Below are 25,184 nucleotides of genomic sequence, written 5' to 3'. Positions count from 1 at the left end.
AAAGCCCATAGGTAATTTTAGCAGGCAGACTATATAGATGAATTACTGTGGACCTATGAAGGAGAATCTTGCAACAGGTTCTCATCTGCCCTTTTCAACACACTTTAGTGATGCCTTCAGGTTTTTAATGTGACTTATTTTGTCATATGACCCTGATTTTGATTTTCACATCGCTTGCGCTATGAGGAAAAATTACACAGGGTTACACATGGACACACATAAGGATTCATGCAGGAAAAAAAACATTTTTTTTTATTAATGTTACTGTGTTGAGGCCAAAGATCCTGATTACTGACCAGTTAAAATGAAAATATTTCAGGTTTAAAATATATTTTTGTAATAATACCTGTGGCTTCTCAAACGTTTCTTCTCTTAAACTCAAGCCCCCACAGCTCTTAACAGATATATTTTATGCACTGGCATTAACAAATTTTAATTGAAAAACCAGAAAACATTCCTGGTATCACAGTAGTAAAAATTTCCTTATGTAGAGCAGAATTTTACACATTGCTTTTAATCAATAAAATTGGCACTGTTTTATTTTAAATGGGCCCCTTTCTTTTTTTCTTTAAAAGCTGCCTTTTACATAGAATCCAAAAAATCAAGAGGGTCTCCAATAAAGAAAACATTTTCTGTTGTGCTGAATTCATGTTACCGTACTGTGAGCTCTGACATTTTGTTTCTGTGGTAACCAAAATCAGCTGATTAGTTGGCATGGCAACAGAAAAGATGTAATCCCAGCAGACACACTCTAATCAATGCCCCCAGCACAGATGGTCTCCGGAGGATCAACAAGAAAGAGGCTGGCAGGCATTCAGTGTATCACGTGGTTGCTCTAGACTAGGCCAGGAAAAAACTAAAAAAGAACATTTCTCAAACTAACCAATAGCTTTTTAACCCCTTCACTGCACTTATTAATTGTAGGAATTTCAACTGCTTGCACCTACGAAAACGGGGTTTGGTCTTGTGCCTCATCGTTCAGAGTCTTGCTCTCCTACCGTCAGGCAGCTTTTTTAAGTCTTCCCCTTTTATTAACTACCATTTCTCAAACCTGAGCCGTGGCTTGAAAAGAAGCCTAGAGCTTACACAAATCTGGGAAATGCCTGAGATTGTTAGTAAGGATTAAAATCACTGAGTTTCAAGGGCTTCTCCTATAAAATCCAGCTGGTGGCCCCACAGTGGGTGCAGGAAGAGACCGGTTCGAACGCAGGGTGCTCAGCGCTGTGGTGGTGAAGGCAAAGCTTGCTGCTGCCGATCTATCGGGAAATATAAACATCGCTAACTGCGGAGAAACGGCGTGCTTACACACAAAGTTGGAGTGTTGGTAAACACACTGAAAACAGAGATTTAGGAGGACTCCTAAGGCTTTCCTTTACTTGGGGGAAAAAGAAAAAGCAGCCTCTCCCAGGTAAACAAAATGGTAGTCAGGGCTTCAGTCTCTTCTTTTACCCCATTTAATTCATGCCATTGAACTGTATTAAATTCTTTCCAGTATTTATTTACACCTTGATAAAACAATTTTTAAGTGTGTGACTTTACAGGAACATCTTACCCTCTATAGACAAGCCGGACTATTCATATTCTTACTGTTGGGCATGTTCTAGCCACATTTGTTTGAAAAAAATTGGAAATGCCATTTTACGTATTTGTCCAATACTGCAGTGTGCAGTAAGCTGCTCTTGCTAGGAAAATGTTGAAATGAATAAAATGCAGCTGTGGATTCCTGATTCAATACATGATGAGATCTGTTTCAGCCCATTATATTAGAAGTTAGTGAATTTGCAGCTTAGAAGTTGTTTGTGAAACTGAAACAGCTGTTAACAAATATAGTTACTTTGCATTTTTGCATTAAAAAACCTCCTTTGTAGTAGTTTCACCGGGTGAGGTTCAGACGTGATCTAAGGAGCTACACAGCCCATTGGAGTGCTGTTTGTTACAGGAGGTCTGCTTTGTTCCACCACGGATGCTGTGGGAGTAGTTTACCTTTGGGTGCAAGATCTGTGCCCTCGGTACATCTGCTAGAAGTTACACACACACAGCTGAGAAACATTGGGCTCTAACTTATTTCTGAAAGAGTAATATATTCTTTTCTCCCTTATTCCACCAACTACTGTGTCTTATTTTGAATTTGCTCTTACTAACACGTTCATATTTTAAACATAGCACCATCAAACCCTCCCTAATTTGTCACCCAGAATCCAAATCACATCCCCACCTGAACTTTCCTGCCAGGATATAGAGGTTTATATTGGAGGCTGCCACAGGAACGTCGGGGCTGGAGCAGGCCACGTGCTGCCAGGGCCGTGGCAGACAGGGGGACTCACAACAGGAGGTGCTGTGGGAGGCACCTGCAGCCCCACTCACGCAAGGTGTGACCCAGCCCGGTCCCTCCCGCCAGTCTGTCTCCAACGTGCTGGGCACTAGTGTCCTTCCCAAAGCAACAACACTGTAATGTGCTGCCACGATAAGTAAATAAACTAATTGAATTGAGAAAAGCATGTTCTGTTTACTGATTAACCCCACCCCCCCACCCCACCCCCCCCCCCCGCCCGCCACCACCTTTTATTTGCTATTGCATTAAAGCTAACACAAAGGGGAATGACACAGAAATGGCTTTAGGGAGCTCCGCAGAGAAGCGGCTACTGGATACCCTTGTCACGTCCTCTGCACATGGCCAGCACGCACAACTCCTTGTGAGCTGTGAGGAGGCCAAGAGGTGCCGCCTAGGAATGTCTGGTCTCTTCGCATCTCTCTGTTAGTGTCTGTGTACATCAGACACAAGGGGGCTGGAGTGGGACAGCTGTAGTGGTGACACCATTAACCGCACACCTCCCAGCTCATCAGTGCTCTACATGCTAGTGGCATCCTCTCCATCTTCCTGAAGCCCCACTCCAAGAGCCATGAAGATGGCAGGGAAGACCCTACGAGGGGATGAGACTCACGTGCTAAACCAGTGTAAGCCACGAGGGCCCTGGTCATGATGCTGTCAATATCCAGTGACTCTCAAACCTCCACATTCCTGCAGGCCAAGGGCAACGTGGATGGGTTATCTCCTCCTGCTGCCCCTTCTCCTTTTGTGTTTTTCTCCATGCAAAGGTTAAAACTCATACAGATGAAAAGGTGCAAGATGGAAAATCATCATTTGCTGTTAAATTTATGAAAGGGGATATTTCCATTTTGAAAATCAGTTTACTGATTTTTTTTTAGTATAAGAAAATTTTGTTTTAATTTGTATTTTCCACCTTTTTGGTACTGTTTTTATAAAATATATGGCACTCAGTTTAATTACAGGGCTAGAAGTGGCCAATGCATGAAGATAATTCACTATCAATTACAAATATTGAATATTCACTAACTGCCTGATCCAAAGCATGTTTAAATCAATTGACTCCTTCCATTGACTTCACTGCCCTTTGGACCAGCATCCTACTGTATTAAATCACTATTTTCCTAGAGATTTATAGTCCTTGGACTGGGTAAGTATCCAGTGTAATGCATACCAACCCAAATGGTAGGTAGCAGCAATGTGAAATCTCATTGCTGCTTTAAAATCAAGCCCAGAGAAAAGGAGAAGGGCAGGCTGAATTTAATTCATGTACAACTGATGGTTATGGCAACCTGGCATTATGTGCTTCTCTTGCAACCTTTCTGGGAGAATTGCAGAGATGTCCACAGAATTTTCCAGTCACATAATGAATATAGAAAATAGTAATTAAATAGCTTCAAGGGTTTTCAGTATTAGAAATAATCTCAGTCTACCAGAAAAATGCAACAGCCAATATTTTTCACCCTTATACACACGGAAAAGAAAACCAAAAACCAACAACATGCTTTATTGAGTCTTCCCTGTTACCTTGGTAAACATGGGTTTTCCATGCTGAGTGACCATGGTGCATTGATCACAGTCCACTGTGATGGATGAGTTGTGGTATGACTCTTTTGAGTGCTTGAGAATGTAATACAGGTCTGTTACACCTCCTTCAAAGACAGTGCTAAAATAACGAGGAATGAGGGTCCTTCCAATTGCTGTGAGGAAAATACAAAGCAGAATTCAGCAAGTGCTCTAGGTTATAAAATCTCAAACCATTTGCTAACAGAACATGAATAATTTTAAGTGCAATGAAATCAAACTTTCATTTAATGAATATAATACATGTTCTCTGTCTGCTGTAGAAACGAAGTTGTGCCTGCTCCCATTGAAATCAATGAAAATGGCTTACTCTATTCATAGGGAGTGGGCTCGCCTTGTTTAAGCTTTTTATGTTGATGGCAAGTTAGAGTTACTCTTGAAACCATCTGCAAGGTTTTTTGTCCTGAAGTAATTATTATACAGAAAGCCACATACTGTCAATTATGACTGAAAATTGGATATTACCCATAAATGTATAAATACAAGTGGTGAGCATTTACAGAAGTATACTCGTACACCCAAAAAGGGAAAGCACATTTATATAGGGAAGTTGTGTACACAAATAAGTTTGTCTGTGTGTGGACACATGTATATTTATATGGACCCACCCATACATACACACACACACATGCACACACACACTCTTGATTGAATAGGAGGTCTACTGCTGAGTCCTGGGGACTGGAGAAGGATCTGAGGATGCAATACAATAGATGTTACACAATATGTGACTACCCACAAGTCTGTCTGAGATCTCTTTTTAGACCAGAAGTATTTATGTCACAGGCTAGAAAGTCTGAGCAGGTGCCTGAACTACCTTATATGCACCACTTAAACCCCAAACTATGGACTCAAGGTACCCAATTCTGCAATACTTACTCGGGCCAAACTCCCACTGAAGGCACACTTCTCACTTCAATAGCAGTTTCAGGTAAGTACTACAAGGTCTAATTCCAAATACGTAATAGTAACAGTGAGCTTCTGAGAGTGCTTCAGATGCACAAACTAGCAGAAGCACCGACATCAGAGGCAATTATCTGATATGTGACTGATGTTTTCCGTCTCCTTTTATACAGATAAATTTGGATGCAACCACAAGCCTGGTATGACAGAACACTTCAGTTTATGACAGACTGATACTTCCATACCGGATGACTCATTGCCTTGCATGCATTAATCAGTCTACGGTAATTCTGAGTGGTGGATACATAAAAATTGCTTCCATTTTACAGAGGGAAAAACCAAGTGATGTAAACTGTGTTTTGGAAGAATGAGATAGAAAAGTCATCATCAACAGGCAAGATTAGAGTTTATTAGTTCCTGATTCTTATTTGTCTATTAGGACTAAGTGGTGACTCATGCCTCCCTCATTTGCTGTATACTTTTGAAAGTAATTTCTAAAAAAAACTATTTTCATATAAATTTTGCCAGCATATGAACAAAGGCTCCTGACCCTAAAAATGTATTTGCAAGTGGGTGTTGTAAACTAAAAAGTATGGTGTTTTCACAGTAGTTCTGTGAAAACCGTTTCTGCTCTGTGCATTACAATGTGAAATATTGCATGTGCAATCATAACACACATTATATAATGAAAATTTATAAATATAGACAATTAGGACTTGTTAACGTCTTTGGTGTAATATTAGATATTAATGTAATTTAATGCACAAAAACATAGCACACTATCTGGAAGTGGCTGACAATTCAATTAATACGTTGAACAACTATTCTACAACTCTAGCTCCTAAAAAAACCCACCCACTCACCATGCATATGTTAATTTTCTACAGTCTTTTAATTTAATTTAGAAAAACTGAAGTCCAGTGTATCAGCATAGGACTCAGCTCAGGCTTCAACTCACATTTCTCCATGCTGGTACGGTATATAGTAAAACGTGAAATTTACCCATCAAGTTAATTTCTTGCTCCCCTAAGGCTAATTAGTGAAAATTAAATTTCCTGCTAATCATCCTAAGCAGCAAATGTGTGATATGAAAATCCAGCATTCCCACTGATTGTGATAAACCTCTATTCATGTGACTTATGCACTGCATAAATATCTTGAAAATATTTTAACTGCGGTTTATAGACCATTCCCAAAGTAGCATGGTCATATGGTGTTGCTTTTTGCAGTATTCACAGCTACAACACATTAAAGAAGGCTAGAAATACATTAAATACCCTATTCTTATTACTTTTCCTAGTAAGCATTATCTGTGTTTGCCACAGGGATATGCTACTATGAAGAACAAAGTGGGGGACCAAAAGGATGAAGAACAGAGGTGCACAAAAGTATATGCCCCATGGAACCTGACTCTCAATGACAGATGCATGTGCAGACTGTCTGCAAAGTTGAAAATAGCTAATGCAAATGTCCACCATAAACCATTATAGCTAATAATGAGCTCCAGAAGAAACATTAATGGAAACCTGTATTAATAAGCAGACCTGTCCTCAGCTCACCATGTTGCCTTGCCACAGAAGACTGAAGCAGCTTCACCATTTTGGTTTTCTTCTTGAAGCGCTCAATGGCTTAAAAAGATTGTTTCATTTCTAGGATAAACGTGAAACTCTCTACAGCGGTAACAAAGCTCATTTTTGCAGGAAATGGTATTTCTAACAACAACACAAGGCTGTGGAACAGCTCTTATAAAGTCTAGAGATCATCACAAACTTTGTCAATTTTAAGTGCAAAGGACTTTTCCTTGATTTTTTTCACCTCCAAAACAGAACTGTGTGTATGACTATTCAAGCATGTATGTGTGTGCACCCCAGCTCTGCTGCATGCATACATACAATCCTTTCCTGGGCATAGGAATATGAATGGGGCAAACATGTTTTTCCTTCTCCTCTTGCAGCAAACGGACACGCTGAGGTGTGGATGTACACACTCCACCTGTGTCTGCCACTGGACATCTCAACAGGATTTTAGCAACACCACGTATCTTCTGCCAGAGCCCTAGGAGGACTCCAGGAAACGTGAAAGCAGGATGATGTGACCATTTGATACCTGTGGCCACTTCAGGATGAAGTTTAGCCATCCTTGCACCAGTAACGTGAGCTCACGCCTTGCAGAGTACAGAGCAAGCTGTATGCTAGCTTGGGTTGCAAAACCTAAGGGTTTGCAAGTCCCCAGAGGCAGTCAGAGACAGTAACGGAATGCATATTCTAAATAGCATAAGCTGCAATATCCAATTGCGCCATCAGGGCTGAATAAAGCTTTACCTGTTACTGCCATTGGAATTCCTTCATGCTTTAGAACTTGGCTTTTAGTCCACATAACACACTTTTACAAATGTATCTCTGTGCATACTTTTGCAGAGCCTCTCCCTCCCACACCATACTTCCCTGAAGGAGCATCGTATGGACGCCCTCAGAGCCAGCATGCAGATCTTTGCCGCAGGAGCTCTGAGAACAAGCACTTGCAGCAGTAGTTTGAGTATGGGGAGACTCTTGTCATTTCCTTTCCTGGTGTCAGGGCCCTGAGAGCACCCCTGCTTCAGGCTTAGGCTACCAGGCAGACTTTTTTTCCAGCTTCTAAGAGGAATCCTTGCCCAGGTACTGCAAGGCTTTCTGCCTATGTCGTCACGCAGTTCCCTGCAACTGGATCTCCTTCCTTCCTGCCTCCTATCCAACTGTTGCTCTTTACTCTTTCTCCAGTCTCTTTACTCACCTACCCCCATGGTCCCATCCTCCGTTTTCTCACCTATGTGTGGTTGCTTTGCATCAGCTATCTTCCAAATTCACTGTTCATCTTCCAGTATCTCCTTGTCTTTTCTTCTCTCCCCCCTCCCCACATGCTGCCCTTTTATCTCTTGCCCAAGGAAGCTCATTAACCTTTCCCAAATCCACCCAATTTCCTCATTCTCTGTACTTAAGCAGGTCCAGCTATCTAGTCCCAGTCTTTTCGTTATCCTCCACTCTCCCCAAAATGTCAGCTTTGCACACACTTTCTTGGTGCCCTTCCCACCCAACCAGGCTGCCCCAGCATCTTGTCCCAGACCCCCCACCTCAGCAGTCCGAGCCCTCCTGCGGTATCTTTATTTTGTTTTTTTCTCCCAAGATTCTATCTCTGCCCTTTTCCATACTCTGCCTCCCCTCAACAGGAGATTCTTTCCCCAATCAAACCCCACCTCTCCTTCCTTCCTGCAGCTCCTCATCCAGCCAGGGACCGAGCAAGAGGACCTCTTCCCTCTGTGCCCCCCACCCAGCCACACATCTCCCTATTCCCCATGTTTTTTCTCATTGACTTCCAACTCTCCCTTCCTTAATCATCCTCCATCTTCTCCTTCCACCTCTCAGTTACTATGTCTCTCCCCTCTCTCACGTCAGTGTCGTCTTGCCCTGATTTTTTCCCTTCTCTTTTTTTTCCCTCCTCTTCCTTCTTCCTTCCTCCACACTCAGGTCAATTTGCAGGGCCACCTGGGTCCCTAGTGCATCGGCAGGCAGGGCAGGAGAAGGAAGGGCTTCCTGCTCTCACTGCTGAGCCTTGCCCGTGGGCTTCGCAGTGGAAATGTCCACGGTTCCCACAGCCCTGAGCTGCAACATGTCCAGTTACTCTGCAGTTGGCACGTAGATAGCCCCATTGGGCTCCTACAAGGTGCCTTACTTTGTTCTTGGGAAAGGCACTCCTTGGAAATTTTAGCTGTCAAACTCTGGTAAAGCCTGCACTGAGTACTTGAGAATGGGTGTTTTTCCCCCTCAAAGATTTATAAATTTGCTGAATTCAGTCAGATTTCCACAAAAAGGACAAAACCCCTGCCGCAAAGGTGAGCAGCCCTACTCTAGAGCACACCGACTCTCAGGCATTTAAAAAACAAAATTGCAAGACTTTTGTAACACTGACAACATGGTATTCTTCCATTTTGGGGGAAAGAAGAAATTATTTTGGGCTTAAATAAAAAAGAACTAGCTAAAAGCAGAAACAATTTCAGCTTTATTGGGTCAAGTTTGGCAAAATTATAAATGAGTAGAAAGAAGGCCTTTTAATGGGACTTACCAAGCAACATTAACAATAGATACTCTATCATCTGCCTGCAGGAACACATTAGAATAGCCATGACAGCAGATGCTGAGGCTCTGAGCCCAATACTCAGGCTTAGGAAAGCAGAAGTAGGTTCATACCTACATCTGTACAAATACTAACAGGCTCTTACAGTCACATTACCCAGAAAAGACCTTTTTATAGTGTGAAATGCAACACCCTGCATTGTAAGATATTGGATATACCAGAAGAAAAATTCACTTGCATGTCAGCATTCAAGCATTAATTGCAGATCACTTGAATGCTGCTTTAAATTATCATTTTGTCCTGGGCAGCATCCTTCATCCCTAGCTGAGTATGTAGGATGTACTATTTCCCATGAGAAGCGGCACTGCCCCTTAACATTTGCTTCATTTGTGCTAGCAAATCCCCAGATAGTAAAGCAAACTGACAAAGATCAGCTGGATTTAGCAACAGGGAATAGTTATTTATATGAAAATGTCTATAAGAAAGGCATATCGAAGGGACTATTTTGCACAAAATATAATGCTGTCATCTTCTGGAATGACGTAACTTTAGCCTATTCAGTGCTATAACAGCTTGGCTACATGTGGTTTTGTATACCTTTCCGGTGGATCAGCGACTGAAATACAATTTCAGAATTGAAGTAAGACACGTAGATTTGTGACACTCTCCCAATATGACTGGTCCAGAAATCAATTAACTCAGTCTGCAAATGTAGGCAAGAAGCTTTATAGGTCAGTAACAGTTACAATATATTATATATATATATATAAAATTTATAATTTCTTAAGTATTAATACTAAGATTCTGAAGAAAAGAATGAAAGTACCTGACATATTAAATGGCCCAAGGTCTGCCTCTTGGGTAAGGATGCACTTAGGCCACACTCCTGCTTTTTGGCCTGGGCAAGCAACACTAGCGGTTAGAGTGCCCCTCTGCCATCCTGATCCTGGCAATCATTATTTTCATGCTGTCCTTTCATTTTTTTCCCCTTTTAAATACGTTTGTCTGAGTGTAAAATACTTTATTCTCTCAGGAATATGTTTAAGTCTAAAATTATTTTTCCATCGCAAATTGAGCCAAAAAGTCCAGCGATCTCTAGGTGGGATGGCAATAATTTGTGACGTTCAGGGTTTTTGCAAGCCTCACACTAGCTATGGGAGAAAACCAATTAAAAAATAGTAGGTAATATAATTGTGGTACCAGCTCGCACCATGTGGTGGTGATGGTACCGTTGGTTTGTTTTTTCCTCCCAAGGATGATTTGAATAAAATAGAAAGTAAACATGTTTTCCTAGTTCACAGGAAGCTGGTATTATTTGTGGGCTAGGAATAGAAGAACACTTCCTCCCTTTGTGTCCCAAAGATAGGCTGTCAAAATCTCAGTGCCCTCTACAGAACGCATGTTCACAGGCTCTTTGCAGAAGCAGGGCTTGACAGCAAACCCCTCCTCGTTCACTGAACTGCTCATCTGTTGCCTTTACAGTAGAAGCTCTCAGGGGCAGAGACTTGGATTTAGCATATACATATACACCATGTTAGATAACTGCCAAGTTGGTATAGAACTGAAACAGTGGAAGTGTTAATCAGTGAAATAAAAATATTGGGTTTATTGCTTCCAGGCTGGTTTTTGCAGCTCTGAATCCTGTCAAGTCCTATGTCTTCAATTAGAGTTAGGATATAAAATAAGTAATAAAACAGACACAAATAAAAACATAAAGTATAAAAAGCCTTTAAAAGTTCCACAGAATCAGCAACAGAATGAAGAAAAACCACCCTGTGCCTATAGCTTAAAGGAGCTCTGTTTGGAAGCTCTGGTGCAGCCTGCAGCCGATTATCTCATCAACATGCTATGGATGGGCTTGAGGAACTCTGCTGGTTAGGGCTGTGGGGTTTTTTGGCTCCCAGCACAAAATGTTGAGGTGACCTGTAAAGCTCTAGGCGGACCATGAAAGCCTCTTGCTTGAGTGATTATCGCAGTTGGATCTCAGTAATTAAATGGAGATGCTACAACTAACTCTCCCTCAGCCAGATGTCAGAGCTAGGGAAGCCAGGGGATGACTTCCCATTGACTGCAAATGGGCTTTCCTGAGCACTGCAGAAGAAAGGCTGAGCTTTCCATTAATTGTTAATTGACATCTCTGGGCATGGCTAATTGACATCTGTGTGGGCCAGACCTTGTCATGTTCAGTTATGTATGTTTTTGTAACTAAAATAAAAAAATCAGTACGCATAAAGCAAAACTTCATGGAGTTACACAGTGACGTCATTGCTGTTATTCTGCCTATACTTCTGTTTGCCCAAATTTGTCCCAGTGAAATAGCACATCAGGTGTGTTCCCTCCCAGACACAGTCCATCTGGCTGGGACGTGGAGGGAGGGATCCTTCCGTGAAGCTGGGCAACAGTAAAGCTCCAGTTTTCAGTTTTCAGTACTGTGACCTGCTCTCTGGAAGAGCTGCAAGGTAGGCTGCTCGTGGAGTGCCCCTCCACCTTTGTGAGACCTTATCTGCTGACTAGATTCAAACCCAAAAAACATGAAACTGTCAATTCCCAGGAAAAGCTACTGTCAGACTTGATAGTACAGCACAAAAGGCAGTGAAAAGACAGTCTAATAAGTCCAACTTCTGTTTCAGAGACGTGTGGGCCATGTTGATTAAACCACCCACATGTATCCAAGGCAGAATCTGGCACACACAGACCTGTCCTTTTTTTCCTCCCTATCTAGCGGGTAAGATTGGGATCCTATCATTTAGACTACTTCTAGAATAAAAATTCTAATGTATGATTAATTTCCACTTATAGGAAATTTCTAGTCATTTATACAAATCAAATATTAAAGTGAAATTAAATGTATGATTTAAAATCTATTACAACAGTAGTAGTAATAATCATAATAATAATACATGGTATACTATTAATAGTAGTATACTAGGGATACAGTAAATTGTATTTACACATTCATAAAACATCTCTATAATCTACAGACATTATAGATTTTAAACTCCCATGAAGTTCAGAAGACAGTGGAGCACTCCCTCCATATTGCTAATAAAGCACAGCTTTTTAAGGAGTAAAATTAGCCATATATACGTTCTTCCCATGTCCTTACAATTTGTTCTTAACGTTAACGATCTACTTAGCACTCCATGGAAACTGGGGAAATCTAAGGTTTCCAACCATTTTGCCTTCGTTCTCAATTTTGTAACAAAACTGCAAAGCGGGATGAGCACTGTGACTGAGTGACTGGAATCCTTCCCACATCTGGAACCCAATGTTCGGGGGTGTTTTTGTTTTGATCCCTGATACTTTCATGGTATCTTTGGTATCTCATTTATTTTATGTCAATAATGCTGCCTACAGTTAAAAGCTATAATCCAAAATACTAACACTTATAAAACTGTAACTATCTGGGTTTCCCTCTCCAGTTCCTTCTGTCCTGTGAAATTAAATCATTGTGTTAGGTTTGACTCTGCCTTTCCTCCAATAAGTCTTTTCTAACAACATTTTACCTTGGTGAGGATTTGCCTATGTAATTTTGATTCAGTTGACAAGTGTATTTCATTTTCTCACAAGTCTGTAACTAGCACTTCAATCCTCTAAAACACACTTGGGTCAAGAATAAGTGACAGAAACTTCATGACAACGAGACCTCGGCTTACCGCCTCACACCTTGTGACCCTTATTCTCATAGACACATAATCTGTAACTCAGTTTTAAATTCATCAACTCTCTGAAGAAAGACAATATTTTACTACAATTTATCTTGGTAAAAACAATCAGAAAATAACTGTAAAAAGACTCTATATGTCCCAGTACAAAGCTGAACTGCGTCAGCCTAAGTTTTCACTAAGGCTCAGCCAGACTACCTATTACAACAAAATTTCCTCCCAGCTCTTTCCTTATTATACTGGAGCCCACTACCAGCCATTAAATCATTGCTCACTACAAAATTCAGTCTTCAGATCTCAAGTATTTAAGCCTCGGGCTAAGATATTGTGGACCAGGGGGTGAGGAGAGCAAGCAGGAGTCCAAGATCCCTTCCACAGGATGGCAGCTGGGCTTGGAGGGAACCTCTGGGGATCGTCTGGTCCAGCGCCCCACTCAGAGCAGGGTCACCTGCAGTGGGCTGGCTAGGGCTGTGTCCAGTTGGGTTTTGAGTATCTCCAAGGATGGAGCTCTCCGAACCTCTCTGGGTAATCTGTGCCAGTGTTTGACCATCCTTTGAGGAAGAAGTTTTTCCTTATGTTGAAATGGAATTTTCTGTGTTTCACTTTGTGCCCAGCGCCTCTTGCATTTCACTGGGCAATGCTGAGAAGATCTGTCCCCACACTGAGAAGATGCCCCTTCTCCAGGCTGCACGGTCTCGGCTCTCTCAGCCTCTCGTTGTATGACAAAGCCTCCCAGCCCTTAATCGTGTTCATGGCTCTTCTCTGGGCTCGCTCCAGTGCATCCATGTCTTGCTCCTCAATGGTGAGCCCAAACTGGATATCCTACTCCAGATGTGTCTCACCAGCACTGAGGCAATCCCTTCCCTCAGACCCTCCTGCTGGCTTCTTTGCTGCAACGCCCCGCCGTGCCCCGCCGTCAGCCCCTTCCTGCAGGCCTCAGCACCAGCACCTCGAATCAAGCACAAACAGCAGAGCCCTGGCCCGCACGGTTCCGTACCAGCTTCAAGCTTTAGGTTTTCATTATGTGCCCAGCGACAACACTCCAAGAACTAGGGAGCCTGCTAACCAGTCACAAAATGAAAACTCAGAGTCCATATAATTTGTTGTTTAAACAACTGAACTAGGTTTCTAGTAGACAGAGCAGGCCAGACCCTTACCCACATTGAAAAATTCAGAATTTCTCATGGCAGGCACATTTCTGAGGAAGCTTATGGTCTAAGCTGATTTTTTAGGCTGCAAGGGAGAAATGTCTGAGGGGGTTACCCATACTCTCTTTCTACAGACAAAAGATATACCGTAGTTGAGGAAGCTCCAGTTTTAACTGTAAAACTTCCACATCTTATAAAACAAAACCATCACTCCCCAGCAAAGATCTACACTCAAATATTTTAGTGAAGAGAATATTTATATTTGCATAAAAAAATTCTTCACTCTGAAAGTAAATAAAGCCAGAACAAATGGTTTGCCTGGTTGCAGTATACAGTCACTCACACTTCTGTCTGTGCTAATCATTCTATTTGAAGAAAGAGTATTACAGATAATTTTGTTCAACAACTGCAGAGAAGAAAGTTTTAAAGGCAAGCCAAAGAGGTTATTCACAGCTGTGTGACAAACCACTGTCAAAACATAACAAACCACAACCAAACTCAAGCAGAAAATGACAAAATGTAAGACCATAAAAATGATGGAAATTGTGCAGGACAGGCATTTTAGATGAACAAATGCAATCTGTACCAGCATAAAGGACCTACACAGCACAGAAAATGATACCCAGAAAAGTCGTCTCAAGACTAAAGGCAAAAACATAAAATTCAAATGACAGGACACCAAAAGGAACAGACAAAAAACCAGGCAAACCATCCAGTTGTATTAAATCAAGCACACCCCTGACCCCTGACTTCATCTGACCTAGCAGAATACTAAACAGCATTAAACAAAAAATTATGTAAAAGCACAAGCAAAATAGCATTAAGATAAAATGATATTTGCCAAACCTCGCATACTGCCACAATTCCTTTATGCAGGTACCGAAGCTGGTCTGGGGCAGTACCTAGACATAAAGCTCAAAACCAAAGCTTAGTTGCTGCAGAAAATGGGTGTATGCCTTTCTGTGGTGGGTTCATGCTGCTGGTGGGTAAACTGACCAGCCCACATGTTTCACAGCAATCGACTCAATTGATCTCTTGATCTGAATCCAAACAGTTCCACAAAAATTAAGCAAGTGACTAGAACCACACCAATTACAACCTGCAAAGAATTTGGCCATTATGCTGGGGTTCTTCGCCCCCCTCCCCCCAGCCCCAGATTGTATAAATAACATTCAAGCCATTCCTACAAACGCATGTAAGAAGATCTGTTTTGCTATATTTGCTGGAGCAAAGTTATTCCGAAGACAGATGTCAGCAAATGGAATTCTTCCAGTTTCTGATCTCCACTCTCTGAACCATGTTGAGATGGGAAGCTGAGGCAGTGAAAATGTATTCGAGAAATACTATTAAACATTTACAGCCTATAGGAGGGAAGAATAAACAACTGACAAAGTACTGATCGGAATAATGCATAGGTCCCTTTCACACTTAGAAACACTAGAAGAGAAGCTGTGAGTGACTGAGACAGAGTACCATGTGTAGTGGATATTTTTTTTCACTTCTAAAGCTGCTGATTTATATCCAGGCAAAATCAGGAGCAACATAAACCTTCCATTACCTGCAACTCTGATAAATCCCATTTTTGGTTTCAGTCCAGTTTGTATCTGCCAGAACAGCACCTCACACCACCACGACCATGCCTGATGAGAAGCCTGAGGACAAGTACAGGCTGCTGGGACCTCGCAGGGCTCAGTTCAGGCAGAATTTACCTTTCTTCTCAGATGCTTTCTGCAGCTCTCCACAAGCTCCCTTCTACTGAGAGAAAGCTAGTAACAGTACTTACGGCAGCTAGTTTAAATAAGTTAAAGCTACTTCCTCCTTACTACAGTGGAAACATAGCCCTGAATGTGTCTATAAACCACATTGTAGGCAGACATCAGCTTGCTCTGCTAAAACTCCAAGTAAACCAAGAGCTACATGTTTGCTCAGCATGGCATCACATCTGAGCAAGTAAACCCTGTGAAGAGGCAGGATGTATTTGTTTGGGCTTTGAGCCAGATGGAAATGGCCACACAGCATCTGGTCAGCTCAGTGTGTGGGCAGAACAGCCTCAAATAGGCATTTGCCATACAGGCATAGCTGACCTCCTCAGTGCTGCAAGACTTCTTGTCATGGCAAGACTGAAGCCCACAGGCAGGCGATGCGAAGGAGGAAGATAGTCCCTTCCCTGAACACAGGACTTGATGCTCAGGCAGTGTCAGTCAAGCATCACAGCATGGTCCACATTCAGGTGAAAAATATCGGAGGTGAAATGCGTTGATACGTGCATCAAAGGGGACATAACGTAGTGGGGAGTGTGTCTGGAGAACTGGTGGGAGGTGAGGGGTTATGGTGATATGATAAAAGATACACATGGCATTCTCAAAATCCTCAAACTGCATTGAGCACATGTGGATTGATAACCAGCATGATTTTTCTGGTAATTTTATGCTGTAGACATATGAACAATATCTCACCAGTGGATAATATCAGTTGTCAGTTATATACATGTTTTATAACAACCAGAACACTCTTTTTCAAAAAGCCGTTGGTGGTTGGCTTTGATTTCTTTTTTTTCTGCAGCAAAGCTTGGTTTCCCACTCTCTTTCTCTTTCTCTTTCAAGCTCATGGAAGCTAACTGCAGAGAAAGTAAAAAGGTATTCAGCACACTAGATAAAATAATTAGGAAAATATTCTACCATTTAAAAATGTTTTGTTGGTTTTAAAAGTGCAGCTTGTTTATTACCCTTAAAACGAAGGCAAGTGCCCTGCGTTCAGCTATACAAATCAGATGTTTGACAAAATAATGTCAAATAATAAAGAACCATTTTCAGAAAAGGGCAAGCAATGTAACAGGTTTATAAGCTTCAGCCTGAACATGTTATACGTAGTTTTTAATAAAATTTTATGCTCCAAGTAATGCAGAATTCTCTTAACTTGAAAAAGGTAACATCAGTAATAAGTGCTGTAACAAATCTGTGCTGAAGTTGAAATAGCCTCTTCCCATGTTTTCTGTCCTTTGAGCTGTATGATACATTTTTTCCACATTTCACAGAGAGTCATTATATCATCATCTTGATATATTTTTGCTACAACGACTCACTCATTTCTGGAACCACTACAGGTAAGAGGTAGTTCCCATGACAATGCTGAACTGCCACTGTCAGGACCACTCCAGGGACCCCCCAAACACAAAACATAACCATCCCCCACACAGGATCAACCCGAACACCCACCCAGACCAACACCTATGCCTGGCAACAGCCAAACTAAAAACCTATGAAAAAAAATGGAAAAAAAGAAGGACGAGTGTGATGTGAAAAGACGAGTGTGATGTGATCCTTGCCTGGCCCATCATATCTGTTTCCAAAAATTAACAGGTGTAAAGCTACAAAGGTGATGGTTGCATGGAAGCCATGGCTGCTAACAGCTATTAACATCCCCGTACAAAGAGAACACAGGGAACTCCATGCTCTGAATATCAACTAACAACTTATAATTTCATTACAGAAAACTATATACAAACTTCCTGATCCCAGACCAGAAACATAAAAAAATTTGTCTTGGAACATAGTTTCTTACAGAACAGAAGAAATTCAAGGCCAAAGGTTTAGCAATAACATTCACCTTTCAGCAGCCTTGATAGGGTTACAGTGAAATGCTGCCAGTAAGCATTCCTGTTGACTTCAGGGAGAATGATCCAGATCAATATCTCAGTGTTCTCATATCTTAACATGCATATGACTATCTAATTCAAAATACTTCTTTGACAAATTAAATATTTTTCAAAATCTACCAAATTTGAAAAAAGCACAGGAATCATCTAATGTGGGAAAACCAATTTAATTCGGTATCTTTCACATCTGTTATGATCAAACAGAACTCCGAATAATAAAAATAAAAAGATATTCCACCTTGCAATCTAAACATGCAAATATGGTGCTGTACATGAACATATTTGAAATATCCCCTGGGTTTCAAATAATTTGTACATATTTCACAAATAGGAATATTTGATTTTTTAACAGCAACATTGTAAATAGCTCAGGATCTGGAAACAAATTTGTGCTGATGACTGCAGTGAAAATTAGCGGACTTACTTGCTTATAAAACCTAATGCCATGTAAGAGTAAGCTTGGTAGGAACCAAACATACATTTGTTATAAGACAAATAAAAAAGGTGATGGAATAAAATGCACAAAATGCCCGTCCAAAATTGTTATGTTGTGGGCATCCATTACACAGAAGAGTAATAGAAACCAACGTTCCTACAAAGTCATATTTTCACCTTAACCACAGAAAAATATCTCTGCCTAAAGTCAGTCTTCCTTCAGTACGCTCATACATGAATATTTTCAAATCATTTTTCTCCCTGATAATCCTGAACTTACTTCAGACATTATTCAAGGACAAATCCTGGTCTCTCATGGATCTCCACTAAAACAGGAGGAATTTTGCTTGCAAAGCAATAAGAAGAATTGAAGATAATGATCTTCATTTTCATGAAGGTAAGGGCAGAGGAGGAGTGCCATACCCTGATGCAGGACAGATAGCTGCACTCTTTCTCCTCCCTGTGTGTCTGGATCACGTCAGTAAAGCACACCGTGTGCAATTTGAAAACCTTAGAAAACATGGGCTTTGCTCTGCAACTACTCGCCAATAGAAACTGAATTCTGCATATTATTTTTTTCAGCAAAATTGTGGATTACTTCAAAACTAAAATGTCATTTTGCTACAAAAAGCTAGAAAAGATGGGAGAATCACCCACAGTGAGGCATAAAGCAATTTAGACAAATAAGAGTGGTTCCCAGACCTCTGCAAAAACCTTGGACTGGACATGACATTTAAAATTTTTTTGGATCAGCACTCTTGTATTTTATACAGTACTTTATCCACATCTCTCCTATCCTCCTGTTCCTAGAATCAGCACAGCTAGAAAGATAAATTAAAAGGTTATTCCCACACACCTCACATTTGGTTAGAGTTAGGAAGTGCTAAAAATCATATAAGGAAGTTTATTCTCGCAGGCTTTTGAGCTGGAAACTCTTGCTTCCTGCCTTTGCAAGAACCTCAGAGGCAAGTGCTTCTTAGAAAGGGATGGCTATTTTGCTTGCCATTGGAAAAGAGTAAAATCATTTTGATGGCCTGAGCTATGGCCTGGAACTTATAACTAACTTATTAAATATTTGAGTGTGTGCAAGTTAATGGAGAAAGAAATTCACAGCAACCAAAGTGATACTGAAGGCTCTTCTCCCCTGGGCTTCATACCCAGTAGGTTTCCACATTGACAGCGCAATGTACCAAGCGCATGTCACATAACTGCAGAAGAGATTTGTGGAGCAGTTTCTTTTTGCCACATGACGCAACTGAATCTAACCTGTTACTGCAGATTAGGCTCACATGGGTATATAGGGTCCTATCCTTAGGAAAGAAGAAAATAGCAACCCTCTCTTACAGTATGTGTTTTGCATCTACATAATGTGCACACCCCAGGAGCAATAAGCTTTAGCAAAGTGATTCTGAATTTCTTCAGGCTAATCCTCTATGCCTACCCACTCACGCAATATCCTACTGGGGCAGAACAGGAGCTTCTAACCATACGCACACTGTGCCAGCAAAGCAGCACGAGTCTGGTTTCCCAGAGCTATTCCCATGAGGTGGCGTGCAGCACACTCACAAGCAGTGGCTCTGAGTGACATTTCTCACCTTTAATTTCCCCTAGAAATCCGCCACTTCCGAGGCAGATGGCAGACTACACCCCCAAAGAGGCAACTTAACAGGAAGCCTTCGCTCTGCGTGGGGATGCTGCGTAGGGGAACTGAACTTTTCCTCCTCCTCTGTTACTTCCACCTGCTTTCCCCTCCCCCTTGCCGAGTTTCATCACTTGTATGTCATCCCATTCACATTTTACTCCCCCATGTCGTAAGCCATCTGCTCCATTCAGTGTCCTTCAAAGGGGCACTCACAAGGAAGTCACTCGCAAGAAGGTCACCCAAAGCCTTTCCATTGAAGAATTCTTGTTTGCCACTTGTTTGTTACCGGTGGTCTGTATGTTCTGAGTAGGGATAAATGTACCCAAACTTGCAGAATCTCAAGAAAGGTGATGGGAATGGTTAAATTTCAGAACACAGGTTTTTGTACAACTGTGAGAAGATTTAAGAGCACATGGTAGTACTAACAAAACAACATTTTTGTTTACTGCATCAGAGCTACAAGTTACACTTGAGGAATGACATTCTTAACAGTGTCAAGAAAAAGTGGTGTTTACTTTATCAGGAGTAAATTTTAACCCAAATGCTATCAGAAACCAAGAAAAATTCTACTTTTTTTCAAAGAAACTTCTATGTTTACACTCGAGTGTTATGAAAAAAATGCCAATATCTATGTTTTGGGTATCTTTTTTGTCCCTCCAGTGATTCCAGTAATTAATAGTTTGGTATATTATATAGTGATTTATGTGAAACACAAAACATTTATGTAACTAGCCTATTTACACTGAATAATCAGCTCCTTCCCGTACACCATACTTACTATACTGACCATGGTACATTGGGTTGACGTACCTTAAGCAAATGTAGCTGTGCTCCCTGCCAAGTCTGCAAACTAGTCGCAGGAGGGTGACTGCCAATGGATGTTCCCTAACGGGCACAAGTGAGATGGCAGATATAGGGGATTCCTCCAACTACCTACCCATCTATGAGTCATGTTCCTAGATTTACCTGGAATTACTATGCTGTCTTTATACATGAAGAGGAGTCTTGGTGAAACATCGAATAAAAACTGTACTGCCAGCAACATTAGATATGTTGAAGGAAAGAATCACTGGCCACTTGTGTGTCTGCTAACCACAGGAATACACTATTGCAAGATGGATGATCCATATTATTGATACCACATTGGTGTCAATGTAATGGAAAATTATACAGGTTTTCTTTTTGTCTTTTCTCACTATTTTTTCTCAATGCATCACTGACAGTAGTAATACGAAACTGCTCTTGTTTGAAACGTAGTGGCCTAGAAAATATATAAACTGATGCCAGTGTGTCTGCTACAGAGCGGAAGGATCCCAGTGGGCTCTCTTTATAAGATTATTCTGGTATGGGTCAACTGTTGTAACACTCAGCAACCTAAATATCATCAAAGTAGTTATTCCCTACTGTGTCCTTTCCTATCTAACTTTTTTTTTTTGAGCAAAACCTTGGATGTTTCCTCCAATACGTATTTTTGCAGAAATGAATCTCACATTGCAGCACTGCTGTTTTCCATGGCATGACAGTCCATGCTACAAAGTAGCGTGTTCATCTGGTTCGCTCTACACCACAGTTCTGCTTCCTGACTCCTATCCATGGTTATAAGAGACATTTAATTTTTATATGATTTTGCTCTTCAGGTGAAGATCCTTATTACCTGAAAAAGTTTCAGAAATGTAGGCTGACTTCAAGAGCAACTCCCTATATGATCTGGCACAAAGTTACTGTCATGAAAGACATTGACAGCAAGGGATGATTCCCTTCTAGAGTTGCAAGACATATTTTGAAAATAGGAAACAAAACCATTGTGTTTATTTACTTATGCTTTTGATGTGTGCAATGCAGAAACGCCCCTCAGCATCACTGGGAAGACAAGCCTTCCCTGTAACTCTTTACAATTTAGGCTAACTACATACAATACCATTTGTTGCTGCAATCCACTGTTAATTAGCATATGCAAATCGTGAATTAAAATATGCGAACAATATGTAAATCACGCTTATTTTTAAAAGGCTTGCCTAAAGAGGGGGATGTAGCTGTCACTTTTAACAATAGCAAACACCTAATAGCAAACGCCTACATGTAAAACTACTAAAAAGACGCTGTAGTGGTGCAGTGTTGGAGCACATCTGAACCCACATCCTCTTTCAAGACACAAAACAAGTTTTTATGGGGTTTTTCTCTGGTATTTGTTCATGGTGTATTGCATACATTATATGCTTACCAGCAAATGCTTTAAAACAGGATAGCTGGAAATACTGCAACAGATAAGCTCGCAGAGAACAACCCTTCCCCCTGAATATGTAAGCAAGCATATAATGCTGAGACAGTAGGTACTAAAAAACCCTTGTACCCTGAAAAAATAGGAAAGACTTGGCCCACAGTATTATGTCACTGCTTTTCTGTGAGAAGCTGAACCCTAAAATGGAATCACAAACTCACATGATAAGCCCCAAAGTCTTCCTTAATTTGTCATCATTTTCCCTTGAAAATCTTGAGAGCAAATTTCAAAGCCTGTCCCATGTCTTCTGCAGGGTCCTATGGCACACAGTAAATTGGGAGCAATTATTTCATCAAGAAGCAATTAATTATTTTCACTCGTGTCATAAAGGTGGGTACTGAACGCATGGGAAACTGAAAGAGAAAGCTTAATGCAAATACTTCCATTGAAAATACTGCTCTTACAGCCTAGTTCCTAATCTACACACAGTTTGATAGAAGTATAATTGCAGGACAGTAAATATTATTGAAGGACTTGGAGCAGCCGCATTCCAAGTGTGGTCACAGCAGTAGTGGGTGAACAGATATTATTCAGGTAAAGCTTATTCCTCCTTGCACACAGCATGAAGCATGCTGTTACAAACGTTCCACAACAGAAGGGGTTAAGGATGACTTCATGTGAGCAAAGGCCTGTGCTCAAGGCAGACCCATGTGGGAGGCAGAGCAGGAGCAATAGACGTGACCAGCCTTAGCTGCTTGCTGTCATTCTGCTGCCAGTTACAAGCCCACAGAGACACCACAACAGCCCTCGTGGAGGCTCCTACTGCAAACGAGATCCTGGTGGTGGCTGAAGCCTTGGCCAGGCACCAGGTGACAAAAGCCCCCCTCCGGGATCAGCCACCTCCAGAGGAAGAGCAGCAGCAAACAGCGGGGATGGTCACTTTCAAAATAACTACAGCTGTTTCCACATGTGACTGTGCTCGAACAGTGTGGTTTGCCACCATTATTTAATTGTAATTTCAGCTAACCATTTTGCAGTAATTGATGGCTGAATAAGAAATTCAACAACTGCCTATATGGCTGAACAAACTATATTCTGCTTATAATACTTTCTTAACTCAGCCACCCACTATGGCTGAAATATTTGATTGCTAAATTGATTTTTCATTAATTTAACAAGGATGATTATTATTCTGAAGCTGGACCACACACAATAAAAACAGGCATTTTATTAGTCATATAGTCATAGGGCACATCGAGAAAAAGGCATGTGCCCTCGCTGATGAATACTGGCTGGTGTATAATTTGTTGTTCCAATGCCAACTTGCAGAACACCATTACTTCATCACAGTTGGTTTGATAGAAGTGAAAAGGAATTTGGGTCCCATTACTCCTTTTAAAAAATCTTGACCTTGAAAGTATGAAACTACTTGGAAGAGATTATTAAATAGCTGTAATAATAAAAAATAATCTGAATACTGAAATTTTAAATTAAGGAAAGCTCTTTCTCATTTCAGGAGACATTTGTTATCAGGAAGATAGTGTGTCTTGAAAGTGCTCTGTAATAGTTTCACAGTAAATAAATGCTTTTAAAACCATGGAATGTTATTACCATAAAATACATCCTTGCAAAAAAAATGTAATCAATTAGCAAAAGGTCTTTAATACAAGACACTTTACAAATGCATGTCACTGAAACTACTCACAGAAATAAATGCTTGTGGGAGAGCAAGAGGGAGACCTTAATGCTTTTTCAGTGAAAACTTGCTAGGAAGAAACTGCACCTATTCCAGTGAATGAGAGACGTGATCAGCAACATAAACTAGTGGTCAGTGCAAGCCATCTCAAAACTTCTGCTTGGTAATGTTTCCAAATTACCTCTTTTTTCTGGAAGTCCCCATTTTGCAGGTCTTAACTATCCCAATAGGAAAGCAGCAGAATATTGCTGACCTCCCCACTGTCTAGAGAGGCCAATTTTATTTCTAAGGTTAATATTTTCCCTTTTGGCAAGATTTTCCTTTCATTTCTGAGAGCAACCCATGCCCAAAAGACTTCAACATGATGCCCATCAACTAAGGAATTAATCAGCTACACCAAAAATGCCTAAAACCCTGGACTGAACTGAAATTAGTAATGTCTCAACCAGCTTAGGCCCACCAGGGACCTGTCTTTAACACTAGATTTTTAAAAAAGGAATTGGAGAAGAAATGGAGGAAAAACTAGCTTCTGTATCATTTTCTCTCCCTATTATGGGTACATAAGAATCATAACAGCTTGTGTGATGAAGGTGTGAGGAAAGGAAGTATAATAATACAAAAGACATAGATGGTTCTTGACATGTGTCCTTTTTGCTGCTTAGCAACATGTCATTGTACTGCATTCTTTTTTTTGTTTCAACTTTCTACGAAAAGGATGTTTATACTGGAAGAATTGTTTTTGCGCAGAGCTCTATGCACAACCTTCTGTAATGTCTGTAATAATAAAGCAGCAGATACTTTGTGCTGAAGAGAGCCCAGAGGGTTCTATAATTATAACACCAAAATACTTTTCAAACAAGACAAGTATTCTCCAGTAGTGTGAGCCAAGCAAACCCAAGATGCTCCCCACTAAGAATTTTCTTCTACTTTCTTTTAATAACAGCTCTTGTTATTTTAAGTGTTCTATTAAGACATAACACCACTGCCCCCGCACCCCCCCAAATCCATTACTGTAGGGGAGTAATGTGAAGAACTGTTTCACAGTTGAAATTAGATAACCTGGACTTGCTTTGTTCAGCAGAGCCTCTTTCTTTTCTTGCATATATTTTTCAATTCTTTTTGTTTCCTAAAGTCAGAAAATAATTTAGCCCATTGCAAATGTTTTTAATCAGAAAACTTTCCTGTATAGTTGCTACTGACAGGCATCTAAATCCCAACATTTTTACCTGTCCAGAACCTTCACATTTGTTGCCTTGCTAGAAATGATGTGCATTAGAATTTCTACTGGTGGAATTCACATTGCAAGGATGGCAACGTCCAAGAAGTTCCTTTTATATTCTGAGCCAAATTCAACCTCTTTCTTGAGTAAAACTTCCTACCACTGTTCTGGTGAATTAGTTGTAGAAGCGATCATACAACAGGTAGAGCAGACACTCTGTATTTTTTAAGGTTTGCATTTGTGTCAGCAAAGACAATCCGAGTTTTGTTGGTATTAAAGGTGGTTTATGTCTTCTTAGCAGCCCGGCAGTTTTATTTACACCCATTTTGTGTTTCCTTTGCCAAAATCATGTAATGTTGTCTTAACATAAATGAGAATAATTCCATATTTTTTTTTATAATACAATCAATCTTTTGTACAACCTGAAGTACCTCCAATAAATCTTCTGGTGCTTAGCAACGTGGTTTAGTGATGGACTTGGCAGTCCTTAGTTAATGGTTGGACTTGATGATCTCAAAGGTCTTTTCCAACCGAAATGATTCTATGATTCTACAGTTCTGTGAGTCTGAATACTTTTGAGCAATGT

The 25,184-nt window shown here is 40.7% G+C and overlaps 1 protein-coding gene across 16 annotated transcripts in view; it reads right to left on the bottom strand.

The window, feature by feature from the left end:
• Positions 1–25,184, bottom strand: part of LDB2 (LIM domain binding 2) — a 220,096-nt gene that overhangs the window by 48,676 nt on the left and 146,236 nt on the right. For all 16 annotated transcript variants that reach the window (XM_056326458.1, XM_056326457.1, XM_056326463.1 and 13 more), the window contains one exon: positions 3,854–4,026. In XM_056326458.1, the coding sequence (XP_056182433.1) occupies positions 3,854–4,026 (173 nt within the window). The remainder of the gene's footprint in view (positions 1–3,853; positions 4,027–25,184) is intronic.

This window comes from Falco biarmicus, chromosome 1 (assembly GCF_023638135.1).
Source record: "Falco biarmicus isolate bFalBia1 chromosome 1, bFalBia1.pri, whole genome shotgun sequence".
Lineage (NCBI taxonomy): Eukaryota > Metazoa > Chordata > Aves > Falconiformes > Falconidae > Falco > Falco biarmicus.
This window is presented reverse-complemented; position numbering and strand designations above follow the sequence as displayed.